Here is a 13,750-nt window from a genome sequence, read left to right as displayed (position 1 = left end):
GTATCTGATAAATCCGTGGAAACTCGGAATCCCAAGGATGCCAACCCTAGGTTGCCTTGGAGAGAGCTGGGCCTCTCAAAAGACATAGATCTGTTTAGTTGGCACAATGGTCTGCAAATGGGCAAGGGGTGGTAGTGGGATGACCTGGCTGACCACCCCCGGTCCCCAGGAAGCCCTGGTTGCAGCAGGTGACAGGTTGAGAGGACGTTCTTTCCCCACTGGGCAGCCCCAATTCTTACCACCTTCCAGCTGAGGGATTTTTCACAGGGTGAGATTTTGGGGTCTCTCTGACACCACCTGAAACTTGGTGTTCCCTACCTCCCCCAACATCTGGGCACACACTGTGCCCAGATCCTGGGCAGAGACCCCAGAGCTCACACCCAGGGCTCCCTCTCCACCCGGAGAAGGTAAGAGGAGTTCACCCAACCCTGGGGACCTGGGGCAGTGGCTGGCACCTTCTGGAGAGTTTCCCTTGGTTTATCACACCTGCTCTACTTTGCCCAGCCCCCTAGGTCCTCACTGCAGGGGCATTGCTTCGTGGCTCCTCCTGCCATACCCACAGCGACAGGTGTAGACGCTGGTGAGGACTTTGAGAAATGCTTCTTGGAAGGCCCTGGTGGGAGTGAAATTGCTTCTGTCATTTCAGAAAGCTGTTCAGCAGTGGGTATCGGTATCGGTAACGTCAAAAATGTTCGCACCCTGTGACCTGGCACTTCCATGCACACAAATGCTTCTACAAGAAGTCTCCAAATGCAAATCAAGCCTTGTGGGAGACTCACCATGCTGTTGTTTATAATAGCAAAAATAGAAACAAATTATCTAATGAGAGAGAATTGAAATAAATGGAGGCACACTGTGAGGAAATATCACAGAGCTGATGCACATTTTATTTATTTATTTATTTTTATTTTTTAAAGATTTTATTTATTTATTTGAGAGAGCGAGAATGAGAGAGAGAGAGAGCATATGAGAGGGAGGAGGGTCAGAGGGAGAAGCAGACTCCCTGCTGAGCAGGAAGCCCGATGCGGGACTCGATCCCGGGACTCCAGGATCATGACCTGAGCCGAAGGCAGTCGCTTAACCAACTGAGCCACCCAGGCGCCCCGCACATTTTATTTATAAACGTTGGTAAAACATGGAGAAATGTTTATAAGAATTAAGTGGGCAGGCGCCTGGCTGGCTCAGTCAGTGGAGCGTGCGACTCTTGATCTTGGGGTTGTGAGTTTGAGCACCACGTTGGGTGTCGAGATTACGTACAAATAGAAATCTTAAAAAAAAAAAAATTACGTGGAAAAAGCAGGATCTAAAGTTGTATATACAAACTAATTTGTCAGAGAACACCAGCAAATGATGTGGAGTAAAAAAACAGGAAGGAAATGCAACAAAACGCAGCTGTGATTATCTGGGGGAATGGTGAGCCTGAGTGAATTTTCTTCTCCTCCCCGCCATGTTTCTAACTTTTGTATACTGAGTGACCACCCATTTCACTTTTTAAAGAAAGTCAAAAAAGAAAAAAATAGCAGTCCTGTTATTCTACCCCCTCCTGCTTCCTGATCTCCAGGGGGCCAGACTCAGAGTCACCTTCAGGTTCCTCCTAGGTTCCTGCCCTGTCCTCTCTCTCCTGCCTTTTAGATGCCCACCCGCACCCCGTGCTTTCCTACCCCTCCCTAACCCCAACCCACAGGCAATTAACCCTTTCTCAACAGGGAAGGAACCAAGCTTTTCTCCGGCCTCCTTCCAAAGCCTGGGATGCAGGGCTGGGTGGGGAGCTGGGAAATGTAACCCCTCCGTCAGTCCTGGGCTCACCCCTTTCCAATGCGCGCCTGACCTGGGCCTGGACTCGGACCAGCCCAGGAAAGCCCCTAGCTGGGTCATGGTGTCTTAGGCAGAGAAGCCCCTATGGGGGGGGCAGGTGAGAGACCCCACACACCAAATGCAGACTCTAACGTGGATGAACCTGAATCTACTGCTTCTCAAATTCAAGTATTAGAGTCATTGGACACTTGTTAGAAGTGCAAAGCTGTGGGTCCAGCCCCAGAGAGGGTTTTGGTAGGTCTTGGTAGAGCCCAGGAGTCACATTTTTAACCAGCCTCCCGAAGGACTGGGATGCAGTCCCATTTTGAGAAATCAGAATCCTGTCTATTCCCAGCATGCTCCTCCTCCTCGCCCACTTATGCAGGAGAAAGTGGTGCTGAGTCAGGATGGAAGGAAGGGAGAAGAAGGTGGGGGTCTTTTGCTGGGCACCTGGCCGCAGGGGATTTCTTGTAGCGGATACAAACTCAGACCAGATCTCCTGAGCCTTGCCTGGCTCTGGCGAGCTCCAGCTGCACGCCCTGCCCCAATGTGCACAGACCGAGGAGGTCCCAGGGTCCCACTCGTTCTGTGAGGCCACCACTGCAGGCCCCGGGGCTGACAAAGACTTCCGGGTCAGGCTGGGCATGCAGGAGGAGGGCCTGGGGACGGCAGGGGAGAGCCCGGAGTCTGGCAGGCAAGCTCTGAAGCTGTCGAGGAAAGCTTATGGGAGTTAGCGCAAATGCAGCCATTCAGATTCCCAGCCGGCCGGCCTGGAGGGCACCGCTAGACTGATATGAACTTCGAGAAGCCGAGCTCCTCCCCAGACATGTGGAGGGGAGGCCCTGGGATCATGTCCCCCTCCGGGTCCTGGGAAGGGGCTTCCTCTTCCTCTGAAGTCTGTAAAGACAAGAGTCAGGGGTTGAAAAGCAGAGCTCAGCCGCAGGGGGTCTCCAGGTAGCTGTTGGGTCCACCCTAGCCTTTTCCACAGTTCTGGGCCTCTGTCCTTCTAAGGGGCACAGCCTAACAAGCTCTCCCCAGAACCCCCAGGCTTTGATTCATGCCCCTCACCTCCTCCCAAAACATCCCCCCACCCCATCTGCAAGAGCATCCTCAGGGTCAGGTTTTTGCCTGCAGGTGTTGGAATCCTGCCAGTCCAGAGCTCTTTAAACTGTGACTACCAACAAGCTATTCAAGAACTTTCTGGATGGGGGGAAAAAGGATGTAAGGTTGGGAGTCCTGACTCCGGAATGAAAAGGCCTGCCCCTTTGGCGATGGTGGCATAGGTGGGCGGATGCAGGGGGCAGTGTTCAGGGAGCGGATGCTGAGGAAAGAGCCCCCTCACCCCACTTCCCTGCATTGTCAGAGAGAAGCCAAGCTAGGTGGCTCCAGGCCCAACTCCCTCCACCCCAGCCCCCACACGCCCTCTGTTCACACCTGGCTGAGGCCCTGGGTTTCTGCGCACGGGCTGGGCCTGGCGTCGGGCCCAGGGGGCGCTTCGAGGTTGATCACGGTGTACTCCAGCGCCTGAAACAGAGACTCGGTCAGCACAGCCCATTCCCGGCAGCAGTGATGGTCCACCCGCCACAGCAAGAGAGGGGAGCCACGGGAGAGCGTGGGCAGGCTGTGGGGTCAGAGCCCTTCCGTCCTCTTTCCTACATCTCAGAGGGACCTTGGGCACGCCACTAAGCTCTCTGAGGCTCAGTCTCCTCAGCTGTCAAGTGGGGATAAGAATTTTTCCCTCAGGGTTATAATGAATATTCATGGAAATGTTTTTCTGCTCAACACCTGGGAACTCCTGGAATGATTCATTTGTTTTCATTATTGTTATGTCTATCCTCGAAGCAGAAAGAATGTGAAGGCTGCCAGTTCCTTGCAGGCTCAGGGAGAACAAAGGTGAACACCTCAAAGGTTCACCAAATAACAAACCGCAGAGGAAAAATTCTTTACAAATCATAAGCCTGAGCAGATAAGGAAGCCAAGGGAAGAGAGGCAGGCAGTCCAGAGTGAGTAGGAACCATCCTGGGCCCAGCAGCGGGGTAGAAGAGGTTGGAGCCGGCCGAGGCCCCCAGCCAAGTCTCCCAAGGGCATAGCTGCCCTTAGGTGTCCCAGCCGGTAAATCCCATGGCCCGACGGGCACTGAAGACGAAGAAAGCAGCTCCTGTCCTCTGGACACCTACTGGGGGTCTCATGTCATGATTTCCTGAGCATAACCCCATGAGATGGGGCTAATGAGGCTCAGAGAGGTGACGTAACTTGCCATGTGTCACACAGCTGGGCTGGGACTTGAACTCACGACCACGTGACCTCGGACCCGGGCTCTTTTTCTATCCTCTGCCACCATCCTGGCGGGGCATGCCGCACACACTTCCCTTCCTTTCAATGTCCTTGTTTCCTAACTGCCCCCTCCTTCTTCTATCGCTGCCCTGGCTGCAGGGGATGGGGGCAGAGGTGGACATTTGAGCCATCTCTGGTGATACATTCAGTCTTACAGGACAAGATGAAAATCAGAGCAGAATTCCTCAGGGGGGCTGGGGGGACGAGGGGACGAGGGGATGAGGGAATGGGGGGAGTGGAAGGAGATTTCACAAATGAGAGCCTCTACGTCTAAGCACTAGGAAAATAGGGAATCAGGGAAGCCTTGGGAAGTGGGAGCCGAGCCCTAATCTGAGCCCAGCACTCGCCTCTGGGCTGTTTCAGGAGTCAGGGGCCACGCCGTCCCATGTTCATGGACTGAGGATGGTTCTTTCTTCTGAGTCTAGGGGAACAGGCTCGGGCAGGCCGAGCAGTTGGCCCCACTCCTCCAGCCCTCGGCACACCAGTGGGGCAGGGTGGGGGCAGCACGGGGTATTGCGGCCAGCCCCGCAGACCGGGTCCATTGCCCCGGTTCCGCCTCTTTCACACGGAGTCTCTGGGGGCAAGTTATTTATGCTCTCTGAGCCTCTGTCTCTTATTCTGTAAGAAGGGGGTAATGATAACAGCTACCTTGTGCAGGAGTTATGAAGATTTGGTGACACAGGTAAAGCGCCTGGCACACAGTAGGTGTTCAATTAAAGAGGAAAAGGGAGCTTCCTGAAAGAGCTCTGTGGGCAAGGGAAATGCTGGCCTGAGCCCTCATACCTCCCTCCGAGTTTTACACGCCCCTGGGGCTCTCTGGCAGAGCCAGTAGAGTGCCCCCTTCCCTCTTCGACCTGAATGTGGGCAAAGAAAACCCCAAGCCCTTTCAATTCCACCTGCAGCCCCTGCTAAAAACTACAAAGAAGCCCAAAGGGAAATAAACCAAAGAAAACCAAAAGCTCTCAGTTGGTCATGTTCACGGAGGTCTTATCTCTGACCCTCTCGGGAGACCCTGTTCCATCCTCCCCCCCGACAAGGGGTCAGCAGTGGCGGGGACAGGTGCGGCAGGCTGGAAGCAGTCCCAGGCAGCCCTCCCGGGGGGTGGGCTGGGTGGCAGTGGGCAGCCCAGCACAGAGGTTCTCCCTCCCGCCCCCGCCCCTCTTCTAGCCAGCAGGGTGCGCCCTAGGACGCACGGCTGGGCCCAAGCTGGCCTCCAGAGGACAGTGGCAGCCCCCCTCCCCATCCGGGTCTGTGACCTTTCCCTCATTCCTGTCCACCACCTCTGGCCTTGCCGGGCTTCCTGAGACAACAACAGCTGCTTCCTAAGCCAAAGCCCAGAACCCCATTCGTGTCCCAGCCCCTCCCCAGGGGGGTCAGGCCTGAGTCTTTTGTCCTCACTGGCGCCAAGAAAGAAGGAAATAGCAGCCCCCCTTTCCTGCCCCCGTGTGTAAGAGAATAAGGTGGAGGCCTCTCAATAAACAGCAGGAGGAGGGGGGTGGACACAAGGGGGGCTTCTGCGGCCTGAGCCCATGAGTCCGCAGCCCTCGCAGAGACCCTCAGGATCCAGCTCTGACAGTCTCTGCTTCTAAGATGGGGAGGGGAAGAGGGCGCTGGGCCTGGGGAAGACCCCCGCCTGGTACCTGCTGGGCCGTCAGGGTGAGGAGGGGCACCCTGAAGGGCTGGTCTCAGGGCTCACACAGATTCCCCAGAGATGGGAAGTGAGCCCTGCCTGGAGCTCAGAGACAAACAGGTAGGGAGATGCAGAGACAGGGCCTGGGAGTCCTGATGCCCAGCCCCACCGCCATCCGAGCTGGGGCTTCGGGCTGGCTGCCTTTCTTACCAAGTGTGGGAGTTGGACCTTCTCGTTCCTCTGTGTCTCTGCGTCCAGTTGAGCTGAAAGAGACCAGCAGGCATACCCTGAGGCCAGGAGCAGCCTGCGACAGCTCCCACAGAGGTGGACGGGCCCCCCTGTGCTTGGGAGCAGGGGCTTCCCAGAGGGAGCAAGCAGACTGGTTGGGCAGGAAGACTGCTTGGACTTTCAGCTCAGTCCCTTAGCAGTGATCCAGCCTTTTGGGATGGGTACACGGAAATCCCCTGGTGTGGGCCAGAAACCAGCCGGGGAAGTAATTCTATGTGCTAAGTACATTGCTTCTTCAACCTCAGGGTGCATCCAGGATCCCAGGACATTTTATGAAAATGCCCATTCTAACGCAGCAGGTCGGGGCTGGGGCCTGAGAGTCCTTTTAACAGGCTTCCAGGGGATGTCACGGCTGCTACCTGGGGACCACAGTTCGAGAGGCAAGGTGCTAAGAAGTTCTGAGGTCTTGATCAGGAATGTTCCCACCCTGTGTGCTCCTCCGGACTCCTCTGCGGTGAGCTGGGGACATGGGCCAAGCTGACATTTCTTCCTGGGGGCCGCACACGGTGAAGTTGGAGGCAGACCCAGGACCACCGCCCCCCACCCAAAGCCACGTGCAGTAGGACAACATTGCCAATTTGCAGAGTGCTTTGGCACACATCTTCCTGGTTCTGCTGCTTCCTGGCTGTGCAAACTCAGGGCAAGCTGCTTAACCACTCTGCCTCAGTTTCTTCCCCTGTAAAATGGGGGGTGCTTGTAATGAGCAGTTTCTCACGCCACAGTATTGAGAGCATTAGAGGAGATAAAAGCAACAAAGCCACACAGAAACTCACAGCCCATGGCAGCTCCTCTGACTGATATTCCGGCCAACCCTCTTAACCCATGGTGTCTGCCAGGGGGGCCCCCCCGAGCCGCACACAGCCATTGACACTGGAAGCATGACTGCTCCGAATCACGCCAGGTTTTGAAGACTCAATATGAAAAAATGCAGAATGCGGAATATGTATCATGAATAGTTTTATATTGATTCCACCTTGAAATGATCATGTTTTGGAAAGATCATACTAATAAAGTATATTATTAAAATTAACATCCCTAGTTTCTTTTTACCCTTTATCATGTGACTTTTAGAGAAGTTTAAATTACATATGTGGCTTGGATTCTACTTCGGTTGGACTCGTATTCTATTTCTGTCCTAGTTCTCTTATATTCTAGATCTGTGATCCAAAAAAGCTGTGGCTCAGGGAAGGTAGGTGACTTGCCCAAGGTCACACAGCTAAAAAGTAGCAGAGCTGGGATTCGAAGCCAAGTCTTCACAGGAGCTGAGCACCTCTCGAGACCACGACGGGTGTGAGGCCACAGCATCCTTCCTGTTCCAGGGCTTAGTCTCGAATTCCCGCCCCACACCCCCTGCCGTGGTAGTCACGCAAGGAACCAGACCTGCAGAGGCTGGACATGGATTTGCTGGGATCAATAGGGACAGAAGTGATTGATGAGCTTGGACAGATGGGAGCAAGCCAAGAGCCCCCGTTCTCCCATTCACGCATTTGAATTGCTTTCTCCTAATGTTGACTGACTTGTGGCTCCCTCAGAAGGGAGGAGCAGGGCTCCTGATGCCCATACCTCGGATGGACACACTGATGCACAAGGTCTCCCTGGGATGGTGGGGGGCACTGCAGGTCTCAGCGAGGTCCCTGGCCTCCCACCCTCTCCCTCTACTTTTGCTCACCTTCCTTCCTCCAGCGGAGCAGATAGCTGCCGAGGGCCACCAGGCCTGCGGCCAGGAGGAGGGCCAGCAGCACCAGGCCCGGGGCCAAGATGCGGACCTTTGGGATGGAGACCCTGTGGGTGAGATGGAAGGAGCCCAGCAGGTGTCACCAGAGAGCTGTAGCATGCTGTGCACATGGCATTCTTCGTCTGCGTCCCACCCATGTCCCTTGTCTTTCCCAAAGAGATCAGAGGGCACCGGGGACTACAGCACCTGGTCAGTCCCACTGGGAGGGACCCCAGCCCCCACTACCAACCCCAGGAAACGCTCTCAGCTGGTCTGAACTTGGCAGCAGGTACCTGGATGCCTCAGGCAGAAAGCCTCCGTCAGTAACTGAGTGCAATGATATATAACCCCCAAGAACCAATCCTTCAGGCTGTGGTTCCAGTTGGGTAAGAAAAAACCTATATTCGTGCTCGGCACAGCGCCCCGTGCAAGGTGCGCCGGGGAAACTGGGGTGGCTGCCCCTGTGGCTGGGGCAGGGGAGAGGGGTGGGGACTGGGGCCACGAGGGACCCTTCACTTCAGGTGGGCCTGGGTGTCCAGAGCAACAGGGTTGCCGGCTCTGCAGTTCAGGTCGTCCACTGCTCAAGGGCCCTGCGGAGGGGGGATGGGGGCCGAGTCTGCCCTCTGTGCTGTTAGCTGCGGCCCTGACAGGAGGCTGTGCTCGCCTAGAAGAAGGAGTGCCAGGTCCTCACTTGCTCCAGGGCACCTCATGTTCTGGGGATGGCCTGAAAGGTGACCTTGGTCACCCTGGGCTCACCTGGACATGGAGCTGCTGCTGCTGGGGGCCAGATGGGTGTCCTCTGCGGAGGTGGAGTCCAGCTGTGTGAATAGGCGGGATGTCCCTGCATGAGGAGAGGTTGCTTCATGAGGAGAGGTCCCCACGTACGGAGAGGTTCCTGGGTCTGGGGAGGTTCCTGCGTGCCCGTACGGGGGGGTCCCCGTGAACGGAGAGGCCTCGGCCCCTGTCTTCCCCTGCTTGGTTGTGGTGACTGTTTGGTGGAGACCAGGAGAAGCTACAAGTCCAAAAGCAATGCCTCAGCACCTTCTCCGACCCTTGAGTCCCAGCATTCCCCAGACCTCTGACCCTTGACCCCTGAGCCCTAGCCTCCCCAGGACCAATTTCTCAGAACTTCCCCAGCTAAAGGACCCCCCAGGAAGCAAAGAGAGGCCTGGATAAAGCCATTGTGAGCAAGCCGAGCATGTCTCAGGCACGCCCCACACCCGCGCGTGGTTCTCAGCCCCCGTCCGTGTCCGCTGCCTGGGTCATCACGGCCCCGCGCCCACTCCATGACCCATTCCAGCGGCCACGCAGTACACAGAGGCCCGCCTGCTTGCCCTCCAGTCCTGGCCACTTACAACTGCAAGTCGCCACATGCCCACCCTCACCACCTCTGCTTCAACAGGCCTTGACTTCCTTCAACAACCATGGGGTCAGCAGGGCAGGGTGGCAGGGACAGGTCCAGAGGTCAGGGTCCAAGGCCCTACCTTTCCTGCTCAGTCCTCCAACCCCGGGGGGAGCAGACAGAACACAAGCCCGGCGGTCAGGCTGCGCCTCTTCCCTGGGCTCTGCTGCTCCTTGGGTGACCTGACCCCATGGGGCCCCTGATTCCTCCGCGGACAGTACAGCTCCCAGGCTCTGGGGGCCATGGAGCGCAGTGTCTGGCTACAAGCAGGCCCTCACTGGATGCTGCTTTACAGAGGGGTGGAGGAGAGACAGGAAAACCATTCACTCACTCAATTCTGGGGGCTCAGTTTGCCAAGCTTTTGCCTTGGGCTGGAGGCTCCTTGTAGTAAGAGGCTGGAAGGAGGGAGTGGGGGAGGGAGGACAGCAGGGACCTAGGGGAAAGGGAGAGGTTGGTCTCAGGGGAGGCGAGGATCACCACTATGAGCCAGATTTCCTGCCTTGGTGGCAGCCAGGAGCTTTCCTGCCCCCACCTCTCTGCTCAGAGTCTCCACTATCTCCTCCCTGCAGCCACTTAGGAGTCACGGATGGAAGATTCTAGTTGATTGTTGGCCTCCCCCTCCTGCAGTCCTCTTGGCCTCCCACTTAGCTCAGACCTTCAGCCTCCCTTGTCCCCAGCTGCCTGCCAGTCTGCTCTTTCCACGCCACTCTTCACACCAATACTGGTTTTGTCTCTAGAATATGGATCTGGATATGGGATACTGGATTCCATCGCTTCTTGCTTCAGAACTGTTTCAATGGCCCTCACTGCCTATGAGCTGAAGCTCAAGCTTCTTACAGGCCTTTCAAAGCCTTTCAAACTCAGACCTCAGTGCACCATGTCGGCTTCACCTCTTCGCCATCCGGGGCACCAGCCATTCCTCTATTTGCCCTCTATTCCCAATGAAGTGAGCATCCTGCCCACCTCCATGCCTTTGCCGTGCTGTTCCCCTGTGTGCCATGCCTCTCCTCTCCACCTCTGCCTGACATACTTTTTTCTGTCCCCGAGAGGCTGGGGTCCCTCAAGGACGAGATGCCTAGCCTCTGTGCCTGGCAGAGTGGGCAGAAATGTGGTGTGGCCAATCCCCCCTGGAACCGCTGAGTTCCCTGCCCACCCTCCCCCTGCCCCCGGGTGCCCCTCGGTCACCTCCTTGCTGGAGTGCCATCTGGGACTCGCTCCCTGTCCCCATCATTCTCTATTTTTGTTTTTTATTTTACTACAATTTTTTATTAACATATAATGTATTATTTGTTTCAGGGGTACAGGTCTGTGATTCATTCTCTATTCTAATACGAGGTCAGGTTTTCTCTGATTTTTCTGAGTAAATGATCAAATCTTGTGCAAATAAGGGGTATTTATCTTCTCCTATCCGATATGTATACTTCTTTATCTTGTCTTATTTCATGGCCTACAGCCTCCAGGCAATGGGGAATAAAAGAAACGATAGTGGATACTCTTGTCTTGTTCTGACTTTTCTAGAAATTCTGATCTGTTGCCACACTCAGTGGTGTGCTGCGGACAGCTCCCACTGACTTGGGAGAGCTGTTTACTTCTCAGGAATTTTGTGAGCTTGTCGGTGGCTGGAAATTGGGGAGGGTGGGGGCATTTAAACCACAGAAACTGGCAGACCTTGCAAATCAGAGCTTCCCCAGCTAAACATTCACCCACACACCACTGTCATTAGCCTTTATTTCCTGTACCCCCAAATATCATCAGAGAAAGGTCAACAATGTCTGACACAGGATAACATAATAATGCACATATCACACACAAATGAATAATTATAAATGAGGTAAAAATTTAAAATAGCCTCAAATATAGCTAAAATTGATCCCCACTAAGTAAGAAGGAGGTCTGAATACTGATAAGAATCAGAGGAGACCAGAGAAGCTTGTAAATAATGGAGAACAGGTTCAATATGGTTATGATACTGCTGTTATTATTTGGTGAGCTTATTTCTATCTCCTTGAATTAAAATAAAGACCCATGGATGTCAGGGATCTGACAGTGGGGACTGCCTGGGGATGGGGTGGGTCCAAGATGGGGCCAGGGGAGGGAAAGAGCAGACACCAAAGTGAGAAGAAAACCTGGATTTGAATCCTGGCTCCATCACCTCCTGCCATGAAACCTCAGGCAAATCATTTCATCTCTGGAGCCTCGGGCCCCCATCTGTGAAATGGGATACAAAGACCTGCCTCACCCTCACTGGCCGGCAGACTGAGGCTGCCCACTCCCCTGGGCCATCTCTGGCTTCTCTCTTCTCAGCTCGGCAGATCCAGTGGGGCTCTTGGCATCCAGAGAGATGTTTCATCCCCAGCCAGAATCCCCTAGTGTCTCTGAGCTCAACAAACTCCTCCTCCGAGGCTAGATCCCAGGCCCTCCTCATACCTGCCTTTGGGACTTCAAGATCTGGGGAAGGGAAGCAGGAAGGGAGAGCTGAGACCACGGGCAGGGTGAGGCCAGTGTGGCCATGGCTGGGGGGTGGGGGGGGCGCTGTGGAGTGGGTCTGGGATGCTGCACAATGGTGGGCCCGTCCTGCGGGATCCTCAGGAATATCTCTGACTCCAAAGAGGGAGTCTTTTTTATTCTGTGGGCTGCCCATTTCATCCCCAGCCCATGCAATCTCTCCCCCACATCTGGGCAAAGAGGAAAGGCACTGAGCAGGGAGTTCAACAGATCTGCGTGGTGTGACCCTGTGAAAGAGCAGCCGAGGGTCATGCTGCACCGCTTCTACTCCCATGACGGCCAAGCACTTGACTGGCATCATCTCACTGAGCCCCCGCCCCCCCAGGAGGTTGGTACAAGCACTACACCTGGGGGCGAGGAGGAAACGGGGTCCGGCACTGATCAGCGGCCCACCCGTCCCTCTTCCCTTCTGTGTCACCTGTCCCCCATCCAGAGAAGCAGAGACATGTGTTACCTGGAAAGACAAGCAGAGAGACCAGGAAAGACTCATCTCGGCCCAGTTTGGAGACCCCACAGAAGTACTTCCCAGTGTCCTGCAGGGTGAGATTCCTCAGGGTCACGTGGAGCGTGAGCGTCTCGGGGCTGTCTTGGATGGACACCCTGTCCTCTCTTGTCTCCTGGCCATTTTCTCTCGCATAGACAGTACCCGAGCAGCGGGACAGGAAGAACCCCTTCTCCTTGCACCAGTATTTCTGGCGTGTCCTCAGCTCCTCCTGGTAGGTGCACTGCAGGGACACCGTGTCACCTTCAAACGCACTGATCTCCTTGGGGCCCAGCACGGCTCCATAACCTGAAACCATAGCAGGGACAGAGGTCAGAATTCTGTGGATTCAAGTTCCAGGGTCAAGACCAGAAGACTCCTCCTCAGTCACTCCCTTCTGCGGCAGCCCTGGAAAGAGCTGGTGGTCTCTTCCCCACCAAGGGAAACTGGGACAGGGCCGTTGCTGTTTCCCTAAAATCGGCATACGGAAGGGTGGTGATGGGGAAGCTCTAGATTCAGACAGCCTGGATTTGGAATCCCAGCACTGCCACCTGGTAGCTGTGTGACCTTGGGGAAGTTACTTGCCCTCCCTGGGCATCTGGGTTTTCCCATTTATAGATGATGATGATGATGATGACGTCTTAGTTCACTGAAATTAAGATGCTATCATACGTAAGATACACCATAATTTTATATACCACTAAAAAAATCACGGTCACTTGAACAATTGTCATCCGTTACAAGATGCATCCTGATATTTGATGTTAAAAAGTTGAAGAGGCAGACCTGTGAACTGATGAAACAGCATAATCCCTTATCTCTCAGGGTTGTTGTGAGTGGTACAGTAGAGGCTCAAGAAATATTTGCAGAGTCTACCATGGCAACCACGTAGGGGTTGTCTTGTCTGCCTCCAGGCTGGGTGTAGAGTAGGAAAATAAAAATGAGAGAGGTAAAGCCCCCTTCCTAGCCACCTGAACACGAAGGGTTTGGAACCAGAGGTCTGGGAGAAAACCCGGCTCTGCGTTCCAGAAACAGCAAGTGCCTGCCCCCGCCCCCCGCCTCTGCAGACTGAGAACCAGTGCGGTGGGGGCGAGACCTGGAAGGATCAGGCAGCAGTGGGTCAGAAGAATGAAAGGTAGGTTCAGGAGGTCCTCTCTCTGCCAGCTTGGGCATGAGCCCCACATCCCTCCACTCCTCCCTCTCCTGCCCCATCTCACCTGGGAGCAAAAGGCAGCCCCACAGCAGGACCAGGGGCCACATGGTGGGCGCTGGACATGCAGGAGCACACGCGGGAACTGGGAGCTCTCGGAACCACGCGGGGCTTTAACTTCCTCCAGAGGCACTAGGTCAGGACCAGGAAGGCGGGAGGGGCCTGCAGGTCCCCCCTCTGCGCACAGAGGGAGGCGCCTCTGCCATTCCCTTTACTTACCCTCGGTGCGCCCCAGCCGCGCGGTTTACCGCACCCCCCCCCCAAAAAAAACCACCTGAGCGCTTCTCCCAAACCCGTACCCTTTCGGGGGGAGGGCGTCTTAACCATGCCCACCGCCATGCACCCCAGAGGGTCTGTGTGCAGAATCCAGGGAGTCCAAGCCTGAAAAAATT

The 13,750-nt window shown here is 55.2% G+C and overlaps 1 protein-coding gene across 1 annotated transcript; it reads right to left on the bottom strand.

Moving 5' to 3' along the window:
* Window positions 1-2,577: 2,577 nt before the first annotated feature.
* CD300LG (CD300 molecule like family member g) lies at window positions 2,578-13,408 on the bottom strand. Its single transcript, XM_032396464.1, has 7 exons — window positions 13,366-13,408; window positions 12,122-12,457; window positions 9,494-9,595; window positions 8,517-8,772; window positions 7,716-7,828; window positions 5,969-6,021; window positions 2,578-2,691 (listed from the first exon to the last, which is right to left on the bottom strand). Exons 1-7 carry the CDS (start codon window positions 13,406-13,408, stop codon window positions 2,578-2,580), a joined length of 1,017 nt encoding a protein of 338 aa, XP_032252355.1.
* Between the last annotated feature and the right edge of the window lie 342 nt (window positions 13,409-13,750).

The sequence above is a fragment of the Phoca vitulina genome, unplaced genomic scaffold, assembly GCF_004348235.1.
Source record: "Phoca vitulina isolate PV1807 unplaced genomic scaffold, GSC_HSeal_1.0 scaffold92, whole genome shotgun sequence".
Taxonomy (NCBI): domain Eukaryota; kingdom Metazoa; phylum Chordata; class Mammalia; order Carnivora; family Phocidae; genus Phoca; species Phoca vitulina.
This window is presented reverse-complemented; position numbering and strand designations above follow the sequence as displayed.